Source organism: Felis catus, chromosome B1 (assembly GCF_018350175.1).
Source record: "Felis catus isolate Fca126 chromosome B1, F.catus_Fca126_mat1.0, whole genome shotgun sequence".
Taxonomy (NCBI): Eukaryota; Metazoa; Chordata; class Mammalia; order Carnivora; family Felidae; genus Felis; species Felis catus.
Window position 1 is genome coordinate 188,714,198 of NC_058371.1, and position 21,158 is coordinate 188,735,355.

The 21,158-nt window shown below is 38.9% G+C and overlaps 1 protein-coding gene across 5 annotated transcripts in view; it reads left to right on the forward strand.

The window, feature by feature from the left end:
• KCNIP4 (potassium voltage-gated channel interacting protein 4) overlaps window positions 1–21,158 on the forward strand; it is a 1,156,450-nt gene that overhangs the window by 1,011,080 nt on the left and 124,212 nt on the right. Inside the window, exon 2 of one of the 5 annotated variants that reach the window (XM_019829694.2) lies at window positions 10,986–11,087. The exons of the other annotated variants lie outside the window; for them this stretch is intronic. Coding sequence (XP_019685253.1) covers window positions 10,986–11,087 — 102 coding nt within the window. The remainder of the gene's footprint in view (window positions 1–10,985; window positions 11,088–21,158) is intronic. 5 annotated transcript variants of the gene reach the window in all.

Consider the following 21,158-nt stretch of genomic DNA (forward strand, 5'->3'; position numbering starts at 1 on the left):
CTGAGGGGATGGGGGAGGAAATAGAAAACCATTCCACAAAGTGAAACAAATATGCTATAGCAGAAGGTTTCACAGTTAGACCCAGTAAGTGAAATAGTCCAATGATCTATTAGAGCCATTATTAGTGTTGTAGAGAAGTCAGAATGTCTGACCCAGATTCAGACAGATGGACATGTGGACATCCTGGGCTGCCACTTAAAAGCTGCAGGCATGTCCCTACCATTCATTCCCTTGGCTGTCATTTGGCTATCATGTTATTATCTGCCACATGGAGTTCTTGTGCAGGTTAAATGATACAATGCTTGTAAAGTGCTTGGCACATAGAAAGTCCTTCTTATTGTTGGGTTATAACACTGCATTTTAGGCATCATTTATCTCCTTCTTTCCTAAGGGCATGATCGAGTTCAAGTGAAATTCAGAGAACTTTCCTGTTTTACTGTTAATCCTGGCATTATTCTGCGCGTGACCCAGGTGAGGTCAAAGAGGCTCAGTGAGCTTAGATTACTTGTCCGAAGTCTCACAAACAAAAGTGGCAGAGCTTAGATTCGAACTACTTCTTTCTGGTTCCAAAGCAGCATGTCTTTCTGCTACAAATGTTATAATCAATTTGTCCCAAATTGTTTACATTTTTTTATGTTGGTAAAAATGCTTAACATGAGATCTACCCCTTAAAAATTTTTAAATGCAAAATGCAGTATTGCTGACCAGAGACATTATCACACAGCACATGAGCAGAAGTTATTCCTCTAGCACAACGGAAACTTTATACCCATTGGAAAACATCTCCTGATTTCCACCTTCCCTGAGCCCTGGCAAACACCAATCTCCTTTCAGCTTTTAATCTATTTTATAAGTTGAAATCATGCAGTATTTGTCCTTCTGTGACAAATTATTTCACTTAGCCTAATGTCCTCAAGGCTCATCCATGTTGTCATGTATGACAGGATTTTCTTCCATTTGAAAGCTGAAAAATACTATATAGTATTACAATAAGATTGCATTGTATACAAATAATTTCATTTTAGATCCCTGTTTCATTTTTCCTGCTAATTCTAGCTATTTTTAAAGTGAATTTCCATGTTTGCATTATTTACCATGTAATGAAGTGGCCATTTTGTCAATAACTGCACATTATTCTACAGGAACAGACCTCACTGGTTGTTGCTAATATAATTTATCATCTTAAATTGGAACACTTTGGATACGAAGAGGGGTTGCTAACAGATGGAATGTTAGGACCATTGTCATAAATTGGTGCTGTCCTGGGCAAGCCCTACCCACAGAGAATTCCAGATAATTTCCCAACTCCCACACAAAAGATCTCACCACATAAGCAGTTTTGGTAATTTGTGCAAAGGAACAAAGGAAAATTGGGTTTTGATGATGAATTTTATTTTTTTAATTTTTTTTTAATGTTTATTTATTTCTGAGACAGAGAGAGACAGAGCATGAGTGGGGAAAGGGCATAGAGAGAGGGAGACACAGAATCTGAAGCAGGCTCCAGGCTCCTAGCTGTCAGCACAGAGCCCGACGTGGGACTCAAACCACAAACCGTGAGATCATGACCTGAGCCGAGGTCGGTCATGCAACCAACTGAGCCCCCCAGTCGCCCCTCAATGATGAATTTTAAAGGAACCCAAAGAAAACTGACACCTTTTCCATGTTGTTTTCTGCTAGCATTCTCTGACTAGTTCTGCCAAGAGAATAGGGCAGTCATGTGGACAACCGCAAGCACTTAGTACTCATTTAGGAAACATCACAGCTCAGGACGCCTGGGTGGCTCAGTCTGTTAAGCACCCGACTCTTGACCTCAGATCAGGTCATAATCTCACTGTTGGTGAGATCGAGCCCAGCATCAGGCTCTGTACTGACAGCATGGAGCCTGCTTGGGATTCTCTCTTTCCCTCTCTTCTCTCTGTCCCTTCCCCGGCTCTCTCTCTTTCTCTCAAAATAAATAAACTTAAAAACAAAAGCATTGTAGCTCTTGACCATCCAGTTGTTTACTAATATTTGCCTATGATAATGTACAATAATTATCCTGTACTCAGATAAAGCTTTCTCTAAATTCTTCATGAGGCATGCAGTCAACACAAAGGTTAAGATTCAGTGGGACCCTGTTTTGATTGAGAGACTGAGCCAGAGGCAGAGAGAGACAGAGACAGAGATAGAGCAGAGAAAGATAAAGGAGAGGTGCAGAGACATTGAAGGACAAAGAGAGAGAAACCTGGGGCCAGAGAAACACGGAGGTGGAGAGTACATGGGAGACAGAGAGGTAAGGAAGTGACCAAGGCTAAGGAAGAGACGGAGAGGGGGAGCTGGAGAAAACAGAGGCAGAGAGAGACACGGAAGAGACCCCCAACAGCTGACGGACAGATTGGCATTCATTTTATGAGAAACAGGTGTCTTCAAGTAGCAGCCCTAAATAGAGGCAAATTTACTCTATTTGCATTGAGATTCTGTAGATTATTTCCAGCAAATTCAGGCACCTTATAGCTTCTTTCTTCTGGATTAACTGATAGATAAAATGTAACTCTTTTACAGTCAGGGAAAACAAAACAGGTCAATTAAGAAGGTCAGTGCTCTGCCTCCAAAAGTCATAAAGTTCCAAATTAAATGTAGCTATTTCCTCCTCATTTTCAGTCATTAACCCTGATGCTGCCCTTCTTAAAGGTGAACAATTACATTCCGGGGTGACTGCGGGATCATTAACAATCGGTATGGATGGCAGCAATTTTCAGTAAGAATTATCACCAGAGTATGAACCCCAAATTATCTGGTCCCTGTTTTTTTCAGGAATAAATTTGGAAATACAAAATGAACTGCATGTGTGTGTATTTATAAGCTTTAAAGTTATTTAAAAATAACTTATTGAAAAAATAAACACACTGGCAGAATAGTTCGCATTTGCAGCTAGTCAAGAAAATAGTCCGTCACCTCAACATCAAGTCAATGTTCATACATCAGCTTGTCACTGATTCAAAGGAGGGAGACACAGATGGGATCACAGTACCACTGGAACTCCTGGTGATTTGGTCATAGTTATTGATTCCTGGGAAGACACCATGTCTATGGAAACATCATTAGCTATTTTTCTCCACCTGCCACCCACAGGCTGAGGATCTAGGAAGAAAAATACTGTCCATAATTCAAAAGCACAAGATAGAAGCTGATCAGGGCTGTGAATTATGGAGTAGGAACCTTTATTCCCATGCAGAGCCACAGAAAATACTCATTTTTGCTACAGGAAGAAGAAAGATAAGCATAATTCTCATTGTGGTGAAATTACCGCTTCTATTACCATCATCATTACTTGTTGAATTCATAATTCATGATCCATCACTCACCGCTGAAACCTGACATTACATGTAGTGGTATTTCTTGTGGAACAGGAAAACCAGTCAGTGAAAAATGACCACTGGCACAAAGCTCTCCTGAAATCTGGAGGGTCACAAATACAGGGCAACCAGCCTGATACTGGGCTGATTGATTTTCAGTAATGTCAGGCTTTGTAAGATGAAACCTTTCCCACCAGGAAAAATGAATGCATTTCATCCAGTTATATCACAATTTGAAGTGGTCTATGTATTGGCACGCTTACTTTTTATTCTTTTTGCATTACTTTGTTTCGGGATTTTTGAAGCGATGGAACTCTAGTTTGGTTTGACTTCTCAGTGCAAGAATAAGGGAGTTGACTTAATTTTGATTTCTAAGGCAATGAATTTATGAATAGATCATTGGACTCGAGGTTTATATAGCCAATTAATTTAAGGTATCAATCTGCCTATTGTAGGTGCCCATAAGTATTAATTGAATAAACTAATGAATAAAGTTAATCACTCAACAAATATATATTAGTGCCTAATATATGTAATACATTGCACTAGTTGATAATAATGCTAGTAATCAAAACAGAGTAAGAAACTGTCTCATCTCATTAGATATGTTTTCTCAAATACCGCTCCACTTAATCCTTCCCTGGCAACCACATTGGAAAGTACCAGTTTACCCCACCCACCTCCCAACCCATCCAACAGAAGTCTCTGCTTTCTATCTGGCAAACTTTATATTTTGCTATTTATTTTTGTTTACTATTTTTCCCTGACTATAATGTGTGATGAAAAAAAGCGGGAATTTGGTCTGTTTTGTTCACTACATTATTCCCAGCGCCCAGAACGCTGTCTGGCACATTGTAGGCACTCAATGAATGATTTTTGAATAAACGAATTAATGAATGAACAGAATTCTCTCTTCAGTGCATTTGAGATTTAGTGAAAGAAACGTACAAATCAATCATGCAATGCAATAGGTCTTACAATTGATGTAGATGGCTGGAATCTGGAGAGCAGGGACTTTTTCTCGTATGACTGCTATATACCCACAGATCTACGATACACGTTATTTAAATGCTTATAGCACGAGTGCTATGATAAATGCTTTTTAAATAAATGAATAAATATTTATGTGATGTCAGGTTTTTAATCTATCAAAGAGTATTTATGGGGGTAAAATGTCCTGCATACTAAGGCTCTCTGCCTGATGACCTACCTTCACGCTTAATTTTCTTTTAGTGCTATTGGCTGGGGAATGCAGCCAGAATCATCCTGAGTGGAGAGCCTTCTTACACAGACGTCTGTTTAGGGTGTGGGGAAGAGACTCTTCACACACTGTGAGGAAATACACCATGCAGATTTTAAATGCATCTGCTAAGTATAGACGTGCAGCTAATCTGTTTATTTTGAGACCTTCATATAACACAGATAGTCTGGTTTATTCTTTGAGCAGATATTGATTAAACACTTTTTACATAATAAGCATTATGCGAGGTAATTAGGATACAGTAGTAGATAAGACAGACTTGGTTTCTGATTTCATGATACAGTTGAATATAGCCCGCTGTGTTAGTATGCTCTCTCTATGCTTTTCTGTTCCTCTGTCCCTGACTTCTTTGGGGCTAACTGAATATTTTTGGTATTCCATTTTAATTCCTCAACTGGCTTTTTAACTGTACCTCCTTTTACTATTATTTACTTGTTTCCCTAGCATCTAGAGTTTGTAATATGTCTCCTTCACTTAATCAGACTACTTAGCATGAATATTGTACCACTTAGTGTAAAATGTACTATCAGTGAAAGTTCCATTTACCTTCTCCTATGTCTTCTGCTATTGTCAGAAATTTTATATCCACAAATGTAACGAACTCCACAATACTTATTTTTGTTTCATACAAAGGAAATAAGAGGAAATAAGATACTATTTTATATTTGTTCACGTATTTTCAGTTTTTCCTTTATTTTGCTCTTTACTTATTTCTACCTGTAGATGTTCACACCACGTCATTTCCTTTAAGCCTGAAGAAATTCCTTTAGTACTTCTGGTAATGCAGCTCTGGTAGCTATGGTTTTTCTCAGCTTTACTGTATCTGAAAATGTCTTTATTTCACTGTCCTTCTCAAAAGATTATTTTCACTGAATATAGAATTCTGAGTTGAAAGTCTTTGTAGTCCCTCAGCACTCATTCCATTGTTTTCTGGCTTCTATTGTTTCTGATGAGAAACCATTCTCATATATTATTTTACCTCTGCATGTAATATGTCCTTTTCTTCTAGGTTTGGGGTTTTTTTTAAGTTTTTTTTTTCTAATTTTTTTTACCAGTTTGTGATATGCCTATGCATGAGTTATCTTGTATTTAGATCATGGCTCAAAAAGTTTTCTGGATCTGTACATTAATGTTCATAACTAAATTTGGAATATTTGGGACACTTTTTTCAAACTCCTCTCTTTTTATCTTATTTTTTTATCTTATTCAAGCTCATAAATCTTTTTTCAGTAGTCCCTGTCTGATGTTAAGTCCATCTAAAGAAGTTTTTATATTTTTGATATTTTACTTCTCATTTTTAGAATCTTCATTTATTTCCTTTCTATAGTTTTAATGTTATTACCGAATGTTTTCAACTGTTTACTGATTATGACCATCTTATTCGCTAATGTCATTTTGACATCTGTGTCATCCCAGAGTCTATTTCTATCGATTGTTTTTCTTAAAATCTTGATTATGGGTCACATTTTTCTGCTCCTTTACATGTTTGTTCATTTTTGGTAGCATGACAGACATTATTACAATACATTGTAAGGAATTTGGAATTTGTTATGTTCTTTTCAAGTGTGTCAAATATTTTCTAGAAGGTATTCCATAGTTACTAGCACTTCCTTTTGGTCTTACCAACTTTCGTTCTACTGTTTGTTAGGATAGGTTAATTTTGGTTTTATATGTAGTCATGGGGTGTGGCCTTTACCCTGGGAAATGATCCTTACTCCAAGAACATAGTTTCTGAGCTCTCCAGTGAATGCCAGTGGTATTTAATGCAGCACTGAACTTTACTCCTTCATTCCTTCCTTTCCTTTTGTTTTTCTTTTCCTTTTTATACTTCTTTTCTTTTCTTTTCTTTTTTTTAATGAAGTCAGAATGTCAATATTTCCCAGCATGACATGACCTCTGGTATTTCCATTCAATTCTCAGCCCTTTAGCAGCTTCTGCCTCCTATTATGGAGTCTGATCCTGAACATGCATCACTCATGCCTTGATCAGTGACTATATTAGGCAGGCTTTTCCAGAGAAACAGAATCCATTGGCGATAGATAGATAGGTAGATAGATAGATAGATAGAGATACAAAGAAAGAGGTTGATTATGAAAGAATGGCTCACACAATTATGGAGGCTAAGAAGTCCCCCAATCTGCCATCTGTAAGCTGGAGGTCCAGGAAAGTTGGTGGTACAGTTCCAGTCCAAACCCAAAGGCCCGAGAACCAGGAGCCCCAATGTCTGGGAGCAGGAGAAGATGGATGTTCCAAATGAGGCAAAGAACAAATTCACCCCTCCTCTGCCTTTTGTTCTATTCAAACCCTCAACTTACTGGATGATGACCACTATCATTGGTAAAGGTGATTTTCTTCACTCAGTCTACCAATTTGAATGCTAATTTCTTCCAGAAACATCCTCACAGATACCCTCAGAAATGATGCTTTACCAGCTATCTGGGCATCTATTAGCTTAGCCAAGTTGAACACAAAATTAATCATCACAATGACCCACATTTAATCTTCACACAAATCCTCCCCTCTGACACACATAGCAGAATCTCTCTTTTCCTACATTCCAGTCCCTTTAGGAGTCCAGAATTCTGATGTCTGCCATCTCATCTCAGTAAGCATGGTCTCCACCTCTCGGAACTATGGAAAGGACAAGCCACTTGGCAGAGAGAGACAGGGCATTTGTGGAACTCAACCCTTGGGTTTCTTTTCTCTCTTGCACTACAGTTCTACATTGCTTGTTTTTCAGTACTTGAGAACGGTTGCCTCATGTGGCTTGACCAGTATTATGGATGCTTATAGTGGGATAACACATTCAGCAACATTTACTCTCTAAAGCTGGAAGTAGACATCTTCAATCTTACACTGCAGTAAGGAAGACATATGTCAAATATATAATTGAGTCATCAATTGTTTTAATTATATTCATGATAATGCCATGAAAGAGAAATATAGGAAACTCTAGGAGCATGTAATAGAGCTGTTCATAATCTAGTTCCGTTCATCATGCAGGGTTTTTCAGAAAGTGATTATTGACCTGAAATCTCAAAGATGACAAGAGTTACCAAAGCCACAAGGAGGTAAAACAAAAGTTCAGTGAGAGGTAATAGCACCTGGAAAGGACCTGTGATAGGAGGACCCAAAGAACTGAAAAATATATATATATATATATATAATATCTAGCATCTACTGAAAGTACATTGTGAACAATCACTGTGTTAGATGCTTTATATTATATCATTAGATTCTAATAGAGACTATTACTAATCCATTCTGTTGATGAGGACACTGAGATTCAGAGAAATTCAGTAACCTTACCCAGTGCCATAAAGTACTGAGATCTGAATCCAGGTTGTTTTAATACAGTGCTTGAACATTCAACCACTACACTTTAAGGGAAAAAGAGCAGAATGATCTGTAGCAGAGAATGGGGTGGAGATAGGGGAAGTTTTATGATGTCTGCATCCTGACTTACAGAAGCTAAAGTTCTCATTGAGGAGAAAACACTGTAAAAAAAAAGGTAGATTAAGGAGTGCACTTGTTGTGATGAGCACTGGGTGACATATGGAATTGTTGAATCACTGTATTGTACACCTGAAATTAATATAACACTGTATTTTTACTACACTGGAAATTAAATTAAATTAAATTAAATTAAATTAAATTAAGGTAAATTAAAATGTTTGCCTTTCCACATATTTTGGGAAATTTTATGTTATTTTTAACATTTATGATAAGTCATTTTCCTATTTATTTGGAAGGTAAAGCCCCTAGAGAATTTGAATAATGTCTGTAGTCAAATAGAAGTGGATTTATCCATCTACCAGGGGTAAACAAAAAAAGTTAGAAATTATACACAATTTCTATTTAAATATACTTCAAAACGGGATCTTTAAACTGTGTTCTTACAACCAAGATCCTTTAGTATGAATCCTTTTGTTTCACAAAGAAAAGACAAAAACCCAAAGAAGTTTAATTATCTGTCCAAGGTCACTCAACTTGAAATAGTAAAACAGGGGCTGAAGTCTGGGACGTCTGACTCCTGATTAGAAACAGCAACCTGCCTACCTTGTAGTTCCAAGAGAATTTCAAAAGATGTTCCAAGGAAGAACATCATTAATTAGCAAATTGGGGTAGAGTCAGGGAGTGACCAGTAATAGTTGTGAATGTTTAGGAAACAGGTAGATCCCTCCATACACCCAGAGCTGAGGGTCCAGCAGCTGTCACATAGAGTGAGCTTGGCAGGTATCGGAATCTAAGGGAAAAAGAGAAAATCGAGCAAATGGCAAATATTTCTTGAGTGTTTGCCATGTGCCAATTTCAGGGATGATTGTGGAGTTTGGCTGGAGATCAAGAAATCAAACTTGAAGTATAGGAGCTGGGTAAGAGGTACAACTACAGTCTCTCTTCTGCTGATAACTGGTAGAACCTTTGCTAATTCCTTATCATAATAGGGTCTCACTCTATAATAGGATGTGGTACCCAGAATAGTAGGTAGAGTGTCAGCACAGGAGCAACAGAGAAGATGGAACAGAGGATGGAAAAGTCCTTTCCTTCAGGAAGGTTGGAGATACAACAGAGAAAGTTTACCGGAAGCAAGTGTGTTTGAATTGAGTTTTAAAGGCTGGATGGGCCTATTGAAGTTGATACCTGGTGGAGGGCCACTGGACTGTACATACAATGGCAAGGGGGGTTGGAAATGGCACATAGAAAGAGAAGCGCAATGTTCTACTTGGGACACTAAAATCAAGCAAAATCCTACTGACCCAGAGAAGTTTACAAAGGAGACAGCACTTAGATGAATGTGTCCCTCTTAAATGTAGAAGGAAGAAGCCACCTAAATGGTCTGCTTTATGTAAATCAGATTTATTTTACAAGTTTAAAAGATTACTTACATACTAATCAAGGAAATGAAATCAGGTCTTGTTTTGGTATTGAAAGTAAATTTATTCACTCATTTGTCAGACATTTATTGATCTCCACTTAGGTGCCAGGCCATCAATTAGCACTTGGGATATCAAGGAAACAAGACATTTCACACCTTATAAGTGTCAAGGGCAGGGGAGAGATTTGTTTTGTGTGTTCCAACAAAGGCAAGAACAGCCTGGTTATTGGTTGGTGGTCCAGTGCAAGAGGGTGGTGGAAATCTTGCCAAAGAGGGAGACAGAGCCGGCAGAGCCAGACTGGGGTCCACGGTAGGAAGTGTGTTTTGTTCCTAAGGATAACATGAAGGTTGTAGAGGGCTTCTAAGCAGACAAATGATATGATTTGATTTATGTATCTACTGGTTCACTGTCATCCCCTGTCACAAAAGATCTATCAGGTTTTTACCCGGTTCCCACTGATGATGGGGTCGCACATCTCCAAAGGGAAATAAATTAGTAGACTTGTGGTCAGAGCTCTACAATTCCATTGGAAGACGGTCTAGCCTAGATTCAAATGGATTCTCTTGTTATTGCTTTATGTTCAACACCTTCTGAACTAATTTGGAGGGGGGACAATATATATGCATCGACAGGCAAACTCAGGCTCTGGGCACTCCGAGTGGGCAAGCTGATGCTGAGCAGGGCAGCTGTGGCTCCTGACACGCAGAGTTGTTTCAAGCATTTACCAACTTGACCATCCAAGTGCTGTGGATCTTCCTTGATTCCTCCCCAACCAGCGGAAGTGCTCCATCTATTCCTGGGTTAACATTTTGAGAACACACCTTGCTTCCTTTGGAATTACTCCGCTTGAGTAATTCTGTCCATTAATGTCCACACGTGAAAAATGTGAAGGATTGTTGCATCCCTGGGCATGGCAGCTTATGCTAATGAATCTGCATATCGAGGACATCTATTTTCTCATTTTCAGGGAAGGCAAAGGTACTAACAGGTGATTGCAGTGTGAATGATTTATGCAGAGCATCTATCTCCTCTGTAATCAAAGATGGGGAGCAATGAGAACAGAAAATTGTCACGCGGGCCCTTAACTCTGGTTTGAATATAGAAATTTCAATCCAGTTAACTCTTTCAGTGCTTTTCCCAATCTAAGTCCAAAAAAAAAAAAAAAAAAAAAAAAGAAGAAGAAGAAGAAGAAAAAGCCAGGAGATTTTCCCTTTACTACTGGAAAGACATACTGGCGAGATTCTATTCCCGCTTGCTAACACACCATACACTTTAATGCAACAGACGGAAAGTTTTGAACAGAAAACCTAAAAAATAAGAAAAATGGAGGGAAAAAAAGGGATTGATTGATTTTTTTTTCCTTCCGGGGTCCCAACCCACTGCCTGTGATTGCCTGAGCAGATGGCTGCCTCCATACCCTGCCTGCCCAGCTTCCTGTGCTCAGCCGTGCGGCATGGCATGCCCGTTTCTCTCCGCAGACAGCATTAACAGCACCGATCGCCTGTGTTCTAGGTTTCCTCTACGCCCAGAACAGCACCAAGCGCAGCATTAAAGAGCGACTCATGAAGCTCTTGCCCTGCTCAGCTGCCAAAACGTCGTCTCCTGCTGTTCAAAGCAAGTTTGTTTGTTTGTTTTCTCCCCCTCCAAACTGTCTGTTTCCTTCATGTAGGTCTGCATGCGCTGCAGTTCTCGCTTCTTAAAAAAAAAAAAAATCAGTATGTTATATTATGCAAAACCAAGTGTATTGATGTACTCTTGTTTACCTAAAGACCCAGGGGATCTTTTGCGCAGTTAGGAGGCGCACATGCTGGAAGAGGGACAGCACAGTGTTAGTGACAAGAGCCTGGGCTTCAAAACACTTGGAAATCTGTGTTCGATCAGAGGGTGGGAGTAGACTCGGAGGGCTCTTGGGATTCCTATCCCCTGACTTGTTGACAGAGCGCACTTCAACCTGCATTACCTAATAGATTTCCTGATGCCCGTGTATGCATTTGGTGTGTAATTTAGATAATGCCAAACGTCAGAAACATCACGACGTTAGAAAAACTACTACACAGTGGAAACCTTGACACAAGTTATTTTCTTTGTCCACTCTCTGTGTCAGTCAGGGTTCTGTCAAAAATAGAATCAATATATACCATGCATACACACACACATATACATATGTGTATACACATATACATATATGTATGCACATATATACATATACACAGAAACATGTATATAAAAGTGTTTATTAAAAAATTTTAGTATTTATTTGTTTTTGAGAGCGAGAGATAGAGACAGAGTGCAAGTGGGGGAGGGGCAGAGAGAGGGAGACACAGAACCTGAAGCAGGCTCCAGGCTCCGAGCTGTCAGCAAGGAGCTTGATGTGGGGCTCGAACTCACGAACCAAGAGATCATGACCTGAGCTGAAGTCAACACTTAACCAAATGAGCCATCTAGGTGCTCCCTAAAAACGTTAGTTTTAAAGAATTGTTTCAGACACCTGTTTTAGGTGCCCCTAAAAGTGTTTACTTTAAAGAATTGGTTCACATGTAGGCTGGCGTGTCTGAAATGCATAGGGCAGCCTGGAAACTCAGGATTTGGTGTTTTAGTCTGGAGGCAGAATTTCTTCTTCCCCAGGAAACCTCAGTTTTTGCCCACGGCTGTTAAGCAATGGATGAGGCCTGCCCACGTTATCTAGGGTAACCTCCTTTATGTAGACAGAGTCAACTGATTGCAAATGGGAAACAGGTCTGCAAAACACCTTGACAGCAATATTGGCATTAGTGTTGATTAACTAACTGGGTGCCTAACCTAGCTGAGTTTCCACAGAAGACTAATTTTCACTGTCTCCGTCTTCTCTTTCTCTCCAGTTTTGTGGCATTCTTAAGGAGTAGAAAGTAGGAGCTAGCCAAAAGTAAATGCTTTATTTATTTTGTAAAGTTACCATGTATAATTTACAATAAACCTTTACAAATATTGTTTACCAACATTCTTTCATGCACAATTTTTTTCAAACATCAAACAACTGTTAGAATGAGACAGAGAAGGCAGTATTCTTTGACAGCTAGGAAACACAATATGAAGAAGCTGACTAAAACTTTTTCTAGGTGTGGGGCTATTATCCCTATCTTTGCCGGCTCTCTTTATATTCTGATGCACCATTTTATAGGAACTAATGGACTTAGTGATGTGAAAAATGAGAACACCCTAAAATGACATTAGTCTCCACAACACAAATGGAGAAAATATAGTAAGCACCTCAAACCACCAAATACATCCAGTCAAAAATCCCAGGATGAAAAAAAAAAACAAAAAACAAAACAAAACAAAACAAAAACCCATCTTATTTCAGTGGCATTGGTTAAACACAATATATCATGATAATAAGATTTAATTCACTTATTCATTCAACATAAATGTATTATATGTCAGTTCCTATTCTGGTTCTGGGAGATATAGCAGCTTTAAAATAGCCCTAACCTACTAGAACATTCTGTGGAGAACAAGGGCAGGACAAAATGACTTTTATTAGTGACAATCTGATGTACATTTAAATTATGTACATTTAAATTATGGTTGAGATCCATTGTTTTGATCATTTTTCCCCTCATTGCACACATTACACACACCATCTCACAAACAAAAACGCAACGTGTCATCAGCAACCTAGAAGGCCATAATCCCAGAATAATGCCAAAGCCCTAATCCTCCACAATATTGGAGCTGCGGGCATTTTTATTGCCACTATTTGTCAGCAAGTGTTTATTAGAACCATTGCTTTTCTCATATCAAGTTGGAATCAAAATTGCCAATTTACCAGAAATTCACTGCAAACGTAGTCATTTGTACACAGTAGACAGGTAAAATATAACTTTAGGATGGGTTCCAGTATTCACTTGGGAAGAACAAAATTGCCATGCCCTAATTGGTCTTCCTGCACCAATCCCTCGTAAAGCCATACCCCAAATAAACGTTCATGGAAAATGCAATGAACGTTTTAACCAAGCATGAAGGAAAAGTCAAGATGTTTCCTGAAAGGAAAAAATAAAAAATATAAAAGACTCCAAATAATGAGCAGAATAATTCTAAAAACTGATATTTTTATAAAAATTGGGATTTCAGGGGTGCCTGGGTGGCTCAGTTGGTTGAACACCCCACTTCAGCTCAGGTCATGATCTCATGGTTTGAGTTTGAGCCCCATGTCAGGCTCTGTGCTGACAGCTTAGAGCCTGGAGCCTGCTAGGATTCTGTCTTCCTCTCCCTCTGCCCCTCCCCTGCTCATGCTCTATCTCTCTCTCTCTCCATCAAAAATATGTAAACATTAAAAAAATAAAAAATAAAATAAAATAAAAGGGATTTCATAAAACTGGCTGATATTGAACCCATGCTAGACTTGGATTGAGACCCAAAATTCTGCAGACATATCTCCCTTTCCCACTAGCCACCCTCTCCCCACTAGCCACCTGTCACAAGAAAGCTTCAACATGTGGAAGTAGATTATTTGGAAAGGAGATCACATTAATTGCATTGCTATATCAAAAGGGTGGTATTCATGGATCCCTATCCATCATCGGACCCTAAGCAGTTGGGCACAGACTAAAAAGATGATATGAAAACACAAGGCAGATGGTGAGAGCCAGGTGCCCGGAGTGCCAGAGGACCCTTAGGCCACCAGGATGAAAAGCATGGGCACCAAATGTCTGCATGCCAGACCACAGAGAACCGTATGATGAGGTTTGACAATGCTAGTTCTAGGTTTGAATGAGCTGCACTGTGGCTGAGGGAATGAATATTCGCCATCAGATCCCATGCATCTTCAAAGCTAAGGGGCTGAAAGGTAGTTAACAAAGGACCAATACTCGTTCAAAATTCCATTTTATTTTCCACAAAGGCAGGTAAGAAAGCGTCTTCATTCCTCAAGGCAGGAAAGTGAGATTTATCAATATTATGCAAATAACAAAAGAAAAAAAATTCCTACAGAAAGGGCCCTAAACTCCTGCTGAGTTATGGAGCACTTGGATCTCTATTTAAAGAACCTGAGAGTTTGGAGCGGGTCTAGGAAGACTTGTAGCATCATCTCACATCTGGCTTCCAGACAGACTCCTCTGTCATCATCGGGGAGCAACGCTGCTTCTTCAAGGAGACACCCATTTGGTGGTTGCCAACTTTGAAGAGCATTCTTCCTCACACTGTGCCCAAATCAGCCTCCTTTTTAACTTGCAACCATGTTGGTTCCAGTCCAATGCTTGAGAGTAATCTGTAGCACCTGCTCCTTCCTCCACAGGATGACCTTCCTCCTCTCCCCCCTTCTCCTTCAGAACTGGGAGGGTGAGTGGTTGATTCACAAAAGTCACTCCTGTTCATGGCAGTAGATTTATAAAGTATAAAAAAAGATAAGAAATCACACACATACACAAACATACACACACCACATTCCTAATCCTAGTATACCCCTCTGCCTTGAAGTAACTGCAAATAATAAATAATATCTTTTTCCATTGATGTGTGTGCATTAATGATATCATCTATACCAAATTTTATCCTTCTCTTACATTGCATACTTCCAAAATACTAACCTTGTTATTAAAACTATATTGTCATTCTTAATGGCAGCACATTATTACATTGAAAAGTGACTATATACTATCTTTGACCACATTCCCTGGCTTCTGAATATTTAGATTTTTTTCCCTTTTCCCTTTTTATCCCATAATATAAATAGCACTGAGATAAACATCTCTGTGTATACATCCGTGTATGTCTTTTAGATGATTTTTCTCCTGGATTTTGGAATTATTGGAGAAAAGCATTAAATTATGTGAATGCGAGCTTCCTCATGTATATTAGTAAATTGTTTTTTGCTTTAGCCTTTTAAATATTTAGACACATTATGCATATTATTTGTTGAGGGTTTTTTTTGTTACATGGATATAATATCATCAATATTTGGAAACTATAGTAACTTTTTAAATGCAGACTTGAAATATTTGTTCTGCTGTTTGCCCTTCAAATGAAAGCATTAAAAGAAGTAGCACATGACACAGAGTTTCTACATGAAACATTATTATAGACATTATTAAATTTTTGAAAATCAAACATATTACTCATCTTTAACAAAAGGCAAAAATAATAAGCCCCAACCTTTTTGTGTGAAAGCACACATCTTGACTTTGATGCTTGTCAGGCAGATATCAAATTCTAAGTGCCTTGGAAAGAGGTTGGGGAACAACAAACGTGCCTCTGAGAAGGAGGTGGCAGATCAAATCAGTGGCCCCCAGCGGAGCATCCCAACTGCTGCTTGGACAAGAGTAACCGACATAATTGAAAGGACCTCCTCCGGACACTAATAACTCCCCAACAACAATCAGAAATAGGACAGGAACTGAGGCTGGGGACACCTGGGCTGTGTGTTAAGGATTAGCTTTCAAGTTTTGGCCCTGTGCCCAATTTCAAGCCAAACTGTCCACTGCTCTTTGAGCACCCATCTCTAGATGCAGATAAGAGCCCTAGCCAGCTATTGGTGGCCTGGTCACCTGCACCCAATCCCCCTCCTCGACTTTCTTGTATCATTCATTGGAAGCTGTCCACTTGCTGAAATTAAAATCAGCTTTCTTTCACCTTATGCTCCCCACCCACCATCTTACTAGTCACTAAAGTCTGGCCAATTTTCTCTTTGAAATAGCTTTTAAGTGGACTTCTATTTTGTGCTAGGGCTCTTGCTCAGACCCTCGTTATGCCTTCCAAGAACTACTGAAAGAGGCAGATGGAGGCAGGGTGGGCTTTAATGTCCTTGTGGCATATATTTGAATTCCTGTTGTGCCTTCTACTAACAAAAATGGCTGGAGTTATTTAATTAAATTATTTGGCCCCTTAGTTTCCTTACTTGGTCATTTGTTTCACATTATTATTATTATTATTTTGAGAGACCATGTTTTGCCCACACAATTCTAGGGACAATTGGAGGATTAAGACACATTTATTCACTGCCTTCATGGAGAGTATATGGGAAGAAAGATGATAAACATGAAAACAAAGATAATCTTAGATGGTGATGTGTATTACAAAGTAAACCTGTGGCAAAATGATGGAAACAATGTTGGTAGAAGAGCTACTTTGAGTCGAGGAAAGCTTCTTTGATGGGGTTACTTTTGAGACCCAAAAACAAGAGGAGGCCAGTAGCATAAGGGTCTGGAGAGAAAGTTCCAAGGAAGAGACTACAGCAAGAGCAAAGGCTCTAAGGACAAAAGGAGCATAACTCATTTGTGGTACAAGAAAGACCATTGTGATCATCAGAGAAATGGATTGTTATGGGATGAAACAAGATAATTCATACAAATGAGTTAGTGCATGAAACATCACTAGTATGAATATACAAGTATTAACTCAGTTGACAGTCCCAATCGCCTTCTGAGGCAGATGTACTGTTTTACTCTGATGCACTATTTTCCTCTAATGGCTGAGAAAACTGAGGCACAGAGAAGTTAGATAATTTTTCCAATCAACAGAGTTGGGATTCTGACTCCAGAGCCTGCTGTCTTCATCACTTTATCAAGCTGAGATTCACCAGCTACCCCTGATACTGATTGTGGAAGCCTCTTTAGGTGTGTAATTATAGCTCGGTTTCCTATTTTGAATTACAAATCTTCAAATAGGAAGGAATGGTGGGAAAGCATTAGGTCTGGCCCTCTACACCCAGAAACGTAGGTCGTACATCCCCATTTCACAATTGAGACCCCTGTGTCCTGAAAAGATTTTAATGACTTGTGAAGAATCTATAACTAAGAAGTTGGAATAAACGCACACCCCAAATCCTCTTAGTCCCATGATACAGATGCACTTATTGAATGGCTGCAAGATATAGGACTGTCATAGCAATAGAAGAACTCTTCCGGAAAAAATTCAAGGAGAGAGTGAAGGGGAATTTCTGTCTAAGCAAAAGTTCGTCTTATTTTACATGTTTTAAGTATTTATTATAACAATAGCAACAGCAACAATAGCCTATTACAAGGAGTATAGCCTATTTTATATGTGAGAAAACTGAGATCTATATAAAAGAAAGAATTTTCTCAAAATAACAGAGCTATTAAAGAAATCTAAGAGGAGAGACTTGACTCAGGTCCAGTACTTTCCAACACTGAAATTCTGTGATTTAGAATCAATCAGAGTCCAGGCAGGAAACATAAGGCACACTTTAATAGGGCCATCAAAGGGAATTTAATGAAGGGATTATTTGCAAAGTTACGGGCAGGAATTGACCCAACGAGGCTGGTGAAACACCCAAGTCTAGTAGGAGTGAAGTCATCATTTCTGTACTGTTACCAGAGAGGAAGAAAGCCATAGCTACAGCTATAACAAGCAGAGAGGGTTTCACAATAGGGATTCTGGGCCCTGGAAGAAGAAAGCAGCCACTATAGCCCAATCTCCACCAAGGAGGGATCCCAGAGGGATTCCTCCTCTCTGATCTCCTGTTTGTGCTTCCCTTTGGCCAGAGGGTGAGAAGTTGAGATATCCATAGAGGCCAGTCTCCCAGACCTAGGAGAGCATATAGAAGGATAGAGAGTGGCTCCAGAGGCCAAATGGAGATTTTCCAGACTCTATGTATCTTGGAAGCCATGGATTGGTGATCTACAGGACCAGTATCAATTCTCAGTCATGCTGCTCTTCTCAGAAGTTTTGTTCCCAATTCCATGATAGGCTGACAGCTGGCTGATAAAATCTGCTGGTATTCAGTAGACAATTTTAGGTTTAAGGACTTCAACTAGCTATTTCATGAACAGCTTAGTATCAAGAAATCCCTAGCTCCTATACTCTGGGTGAGCACAAATACTTTTTTCTTAAAAAAAAAAAATGCTGTCAAGTCTTTGACTATATCTCTGTATCTCCTTATCAGATAACTCTGGGTAATTTTCTTTGTCTCTCTATGCCCCAGTTTTGTTTTTGTAAAGTAATCATTTTCCCTATTTATTCAAAGGACATTATGGTGACCAAAAGATTACTTACTAGACAATAATCAGGAACCAATGCAAAGATAAAATATTAAGCACTTGATTTTATGTATTTATATTTATATACATGTTTTTATTTAAGTTCATTTCATAATATCTTCCCGGCAAATCTGGGCACCCCCATTCAATCAAAATGACTGATTCACTAAATGAAAGCTTCATTCCAGTGGCTTTTGTTGTTGGTTTGAACACAGGAGAGTGGATGCAACAAAATAATTTGGGGGCTAGACTACTCATAACCCAGAAGCCATAATCAGCATATTACCTTGTATAATTGTAAAACATAATTTCCTAACTTTTACTTCAGATTTTGGTATCAAAGACAGCACAACATTTCAGTGTGTTTTGTTTTGCCTGGTGGCATATTGATGATCATGGAAAGTTTTAGATGTCTCTCTTGGCAGAAAAAGCATCAACACTTGGCTGTTGGAGAATTTGTTTTCAAAAAGTGACTTAAACTGCTAACACGCTGCCAATTAAAAATACAACAGTAACCTCCAGGAATTTTTTTTTAATGTGTAACTTCCTCACGATTAATTAACCTCATGTTAATTCTTTAGTGACTTTAAGTAAAAACTCTGACTGGACATATAGTCGGGAAAATTTTGGGAGGAACAAAAGTATAACTCATGAAGTTTTGTAAACTTAAGTTGCAAGGAGAAAGCAAGGTCCTTTAATTTTGTTTTATGTATGAGCCTTAAAAATGTTATGTTCAAATACTCAGATGTTATTTTTATTTATTTAACAAGCATCTAGTACTTACTATGGGGTTGGTACAGTTCTAAGCGCTTTGCACTGTTTAACTCATTGTAACTTAAAATAGTCCTGTAAGACAGACTCCCTTTATTAGTCCCATTTTACAGAGTAGGAAAATGAAGGCTGAGAATCACATTATCAGTAAGTGGTGTGGGGGTGGGGGAAAAGGTTGACCCAGAAGTTGAGCTCCAGAGTCTGTACTTTACCAGTTCTCTAGTTATGTTCAATGTTTTGATTGGCTTTAGAGGTTTTTTTTTTTTTCCACTCATCTGCTCCAACATAAGTTAAGCCTTGTGCACCCCAGATTGTCCAGAGAAATGGTGGTAGCCCCTTGAATGAGTTCTTTCCGCTCTCTGGACCTTAGTCTCACCATCTACAAAGGAGAAGCACAGACTGTGCCTCAAGTCTCCTTCCAGGTCTAGCATTGCAGGAGCCAATGAGATGGCACCTTTTATTCCTGGCTGTGACAAATGGCGGATGCTTCAAAGGTAGCATAAAATTTCCTCCTTTCATGGCATTTCACCACCAATGAGAAGCAGGAAGTGGGAAAACTTAGAAACTCCACGTAACCCAGATTTCATACCAGTTGGCACTATCATTTACTTGCTGTAAACTATGTGTTTTACTAATCTGAATATTTGTCCCTTTTTTCTTTATTTTTTTAATATTTACTTATTTTTGAGAGGGAGAGAGAGACAGAGTGTGAGTGGGGGAGGTGTGGAGAGAGAGAGAGAGAGAGAGAGAATCTGAAGTAGGCTCCAGGCTCTGAGCTGTCAGCACACAGACCAACATGGGGCTCGAACCCATGAGCTGTGAGATCATAACTTGAACCGAGCAGAAGTTGGACACTTAACCAATGGAGCCACCCAGGAACCCCTGCCCCTGTCTTTTTTATGGTCTTTAATAGTTTCTAAAATTCTGTATCCTGATTATATCATTTCATCTTCATAAAACTCCTGGGAGAATGACAGATCACAAGGTTATACTCTCCATGTTGCAAACTAAAAAATGGAGAGATAAAGTGGCTTATCCAAAGTCACATAAGGTATTTAGTAACAAATAGAAAGATGAGCATTGTTTTTCCTGGTCAATCATATATTTACCAAGAATCTCCATTTACCATGAATGACTCTTCATATAAGAAAGACAGAGACAGGAGTCCCAGGACAGCTGGTTTACTGGATTTCCTGTCAACATGGCATACATTTATGGAGCACTATTTGAAAAGCAATACTTCCAGGAACAGGAGAAACTAGTATTACACTTACGTTAACTAACCAGAATTTAAATAAACACTTTAAGCAAGCAAACAAACAAACAGAATCAGACTTGTGAATTTGGAGAACAAACTGATGGTTGCCAGAGTGAAGGGGGAGAGGATGGGCAAAACAGGTTAAGGGGGGGTGGGAGACACAGGCTTCCACTTATGAAATTATGGAAGGAATAAGTCACAGGAATAAAAGGCACAGCATAGGGAATATAGTCAATGGTGTTTTAATAGCGATGTATGGTGACAGATGGTAGCTACACCTGTGGGGAGAAGAGCATCATGTATAAACTTGTCAAATCACTGTGTTGTACACCTGAAACTAATGTGACACAATGTGTCTACTATACTCAAACAAAGAAAAATTACTAAAATTAGTAGTGGAAGGGAGAGGATAGTTGTGGGACACATGGTGGAGATACAGATGGACACACTGGGAAACAGTTGGTACCACTGAGGTAAGACAGGAAAGGGGCAAAGAGATTCTACCAAAAGGATAATTGGGGGCATTAAGCAAGATGAGGAACAGAGGTCACAAAAATGGGTTAAGATGATGATTTTATTTTCTACAAATTGGCTTCAAGTGTCTGAAGAACAAAAACCATTCTTGAAACAAGCTTTATTTTTAACTGGTGTATCTTTTCATTCCAGGTTACTTATATGATTAAG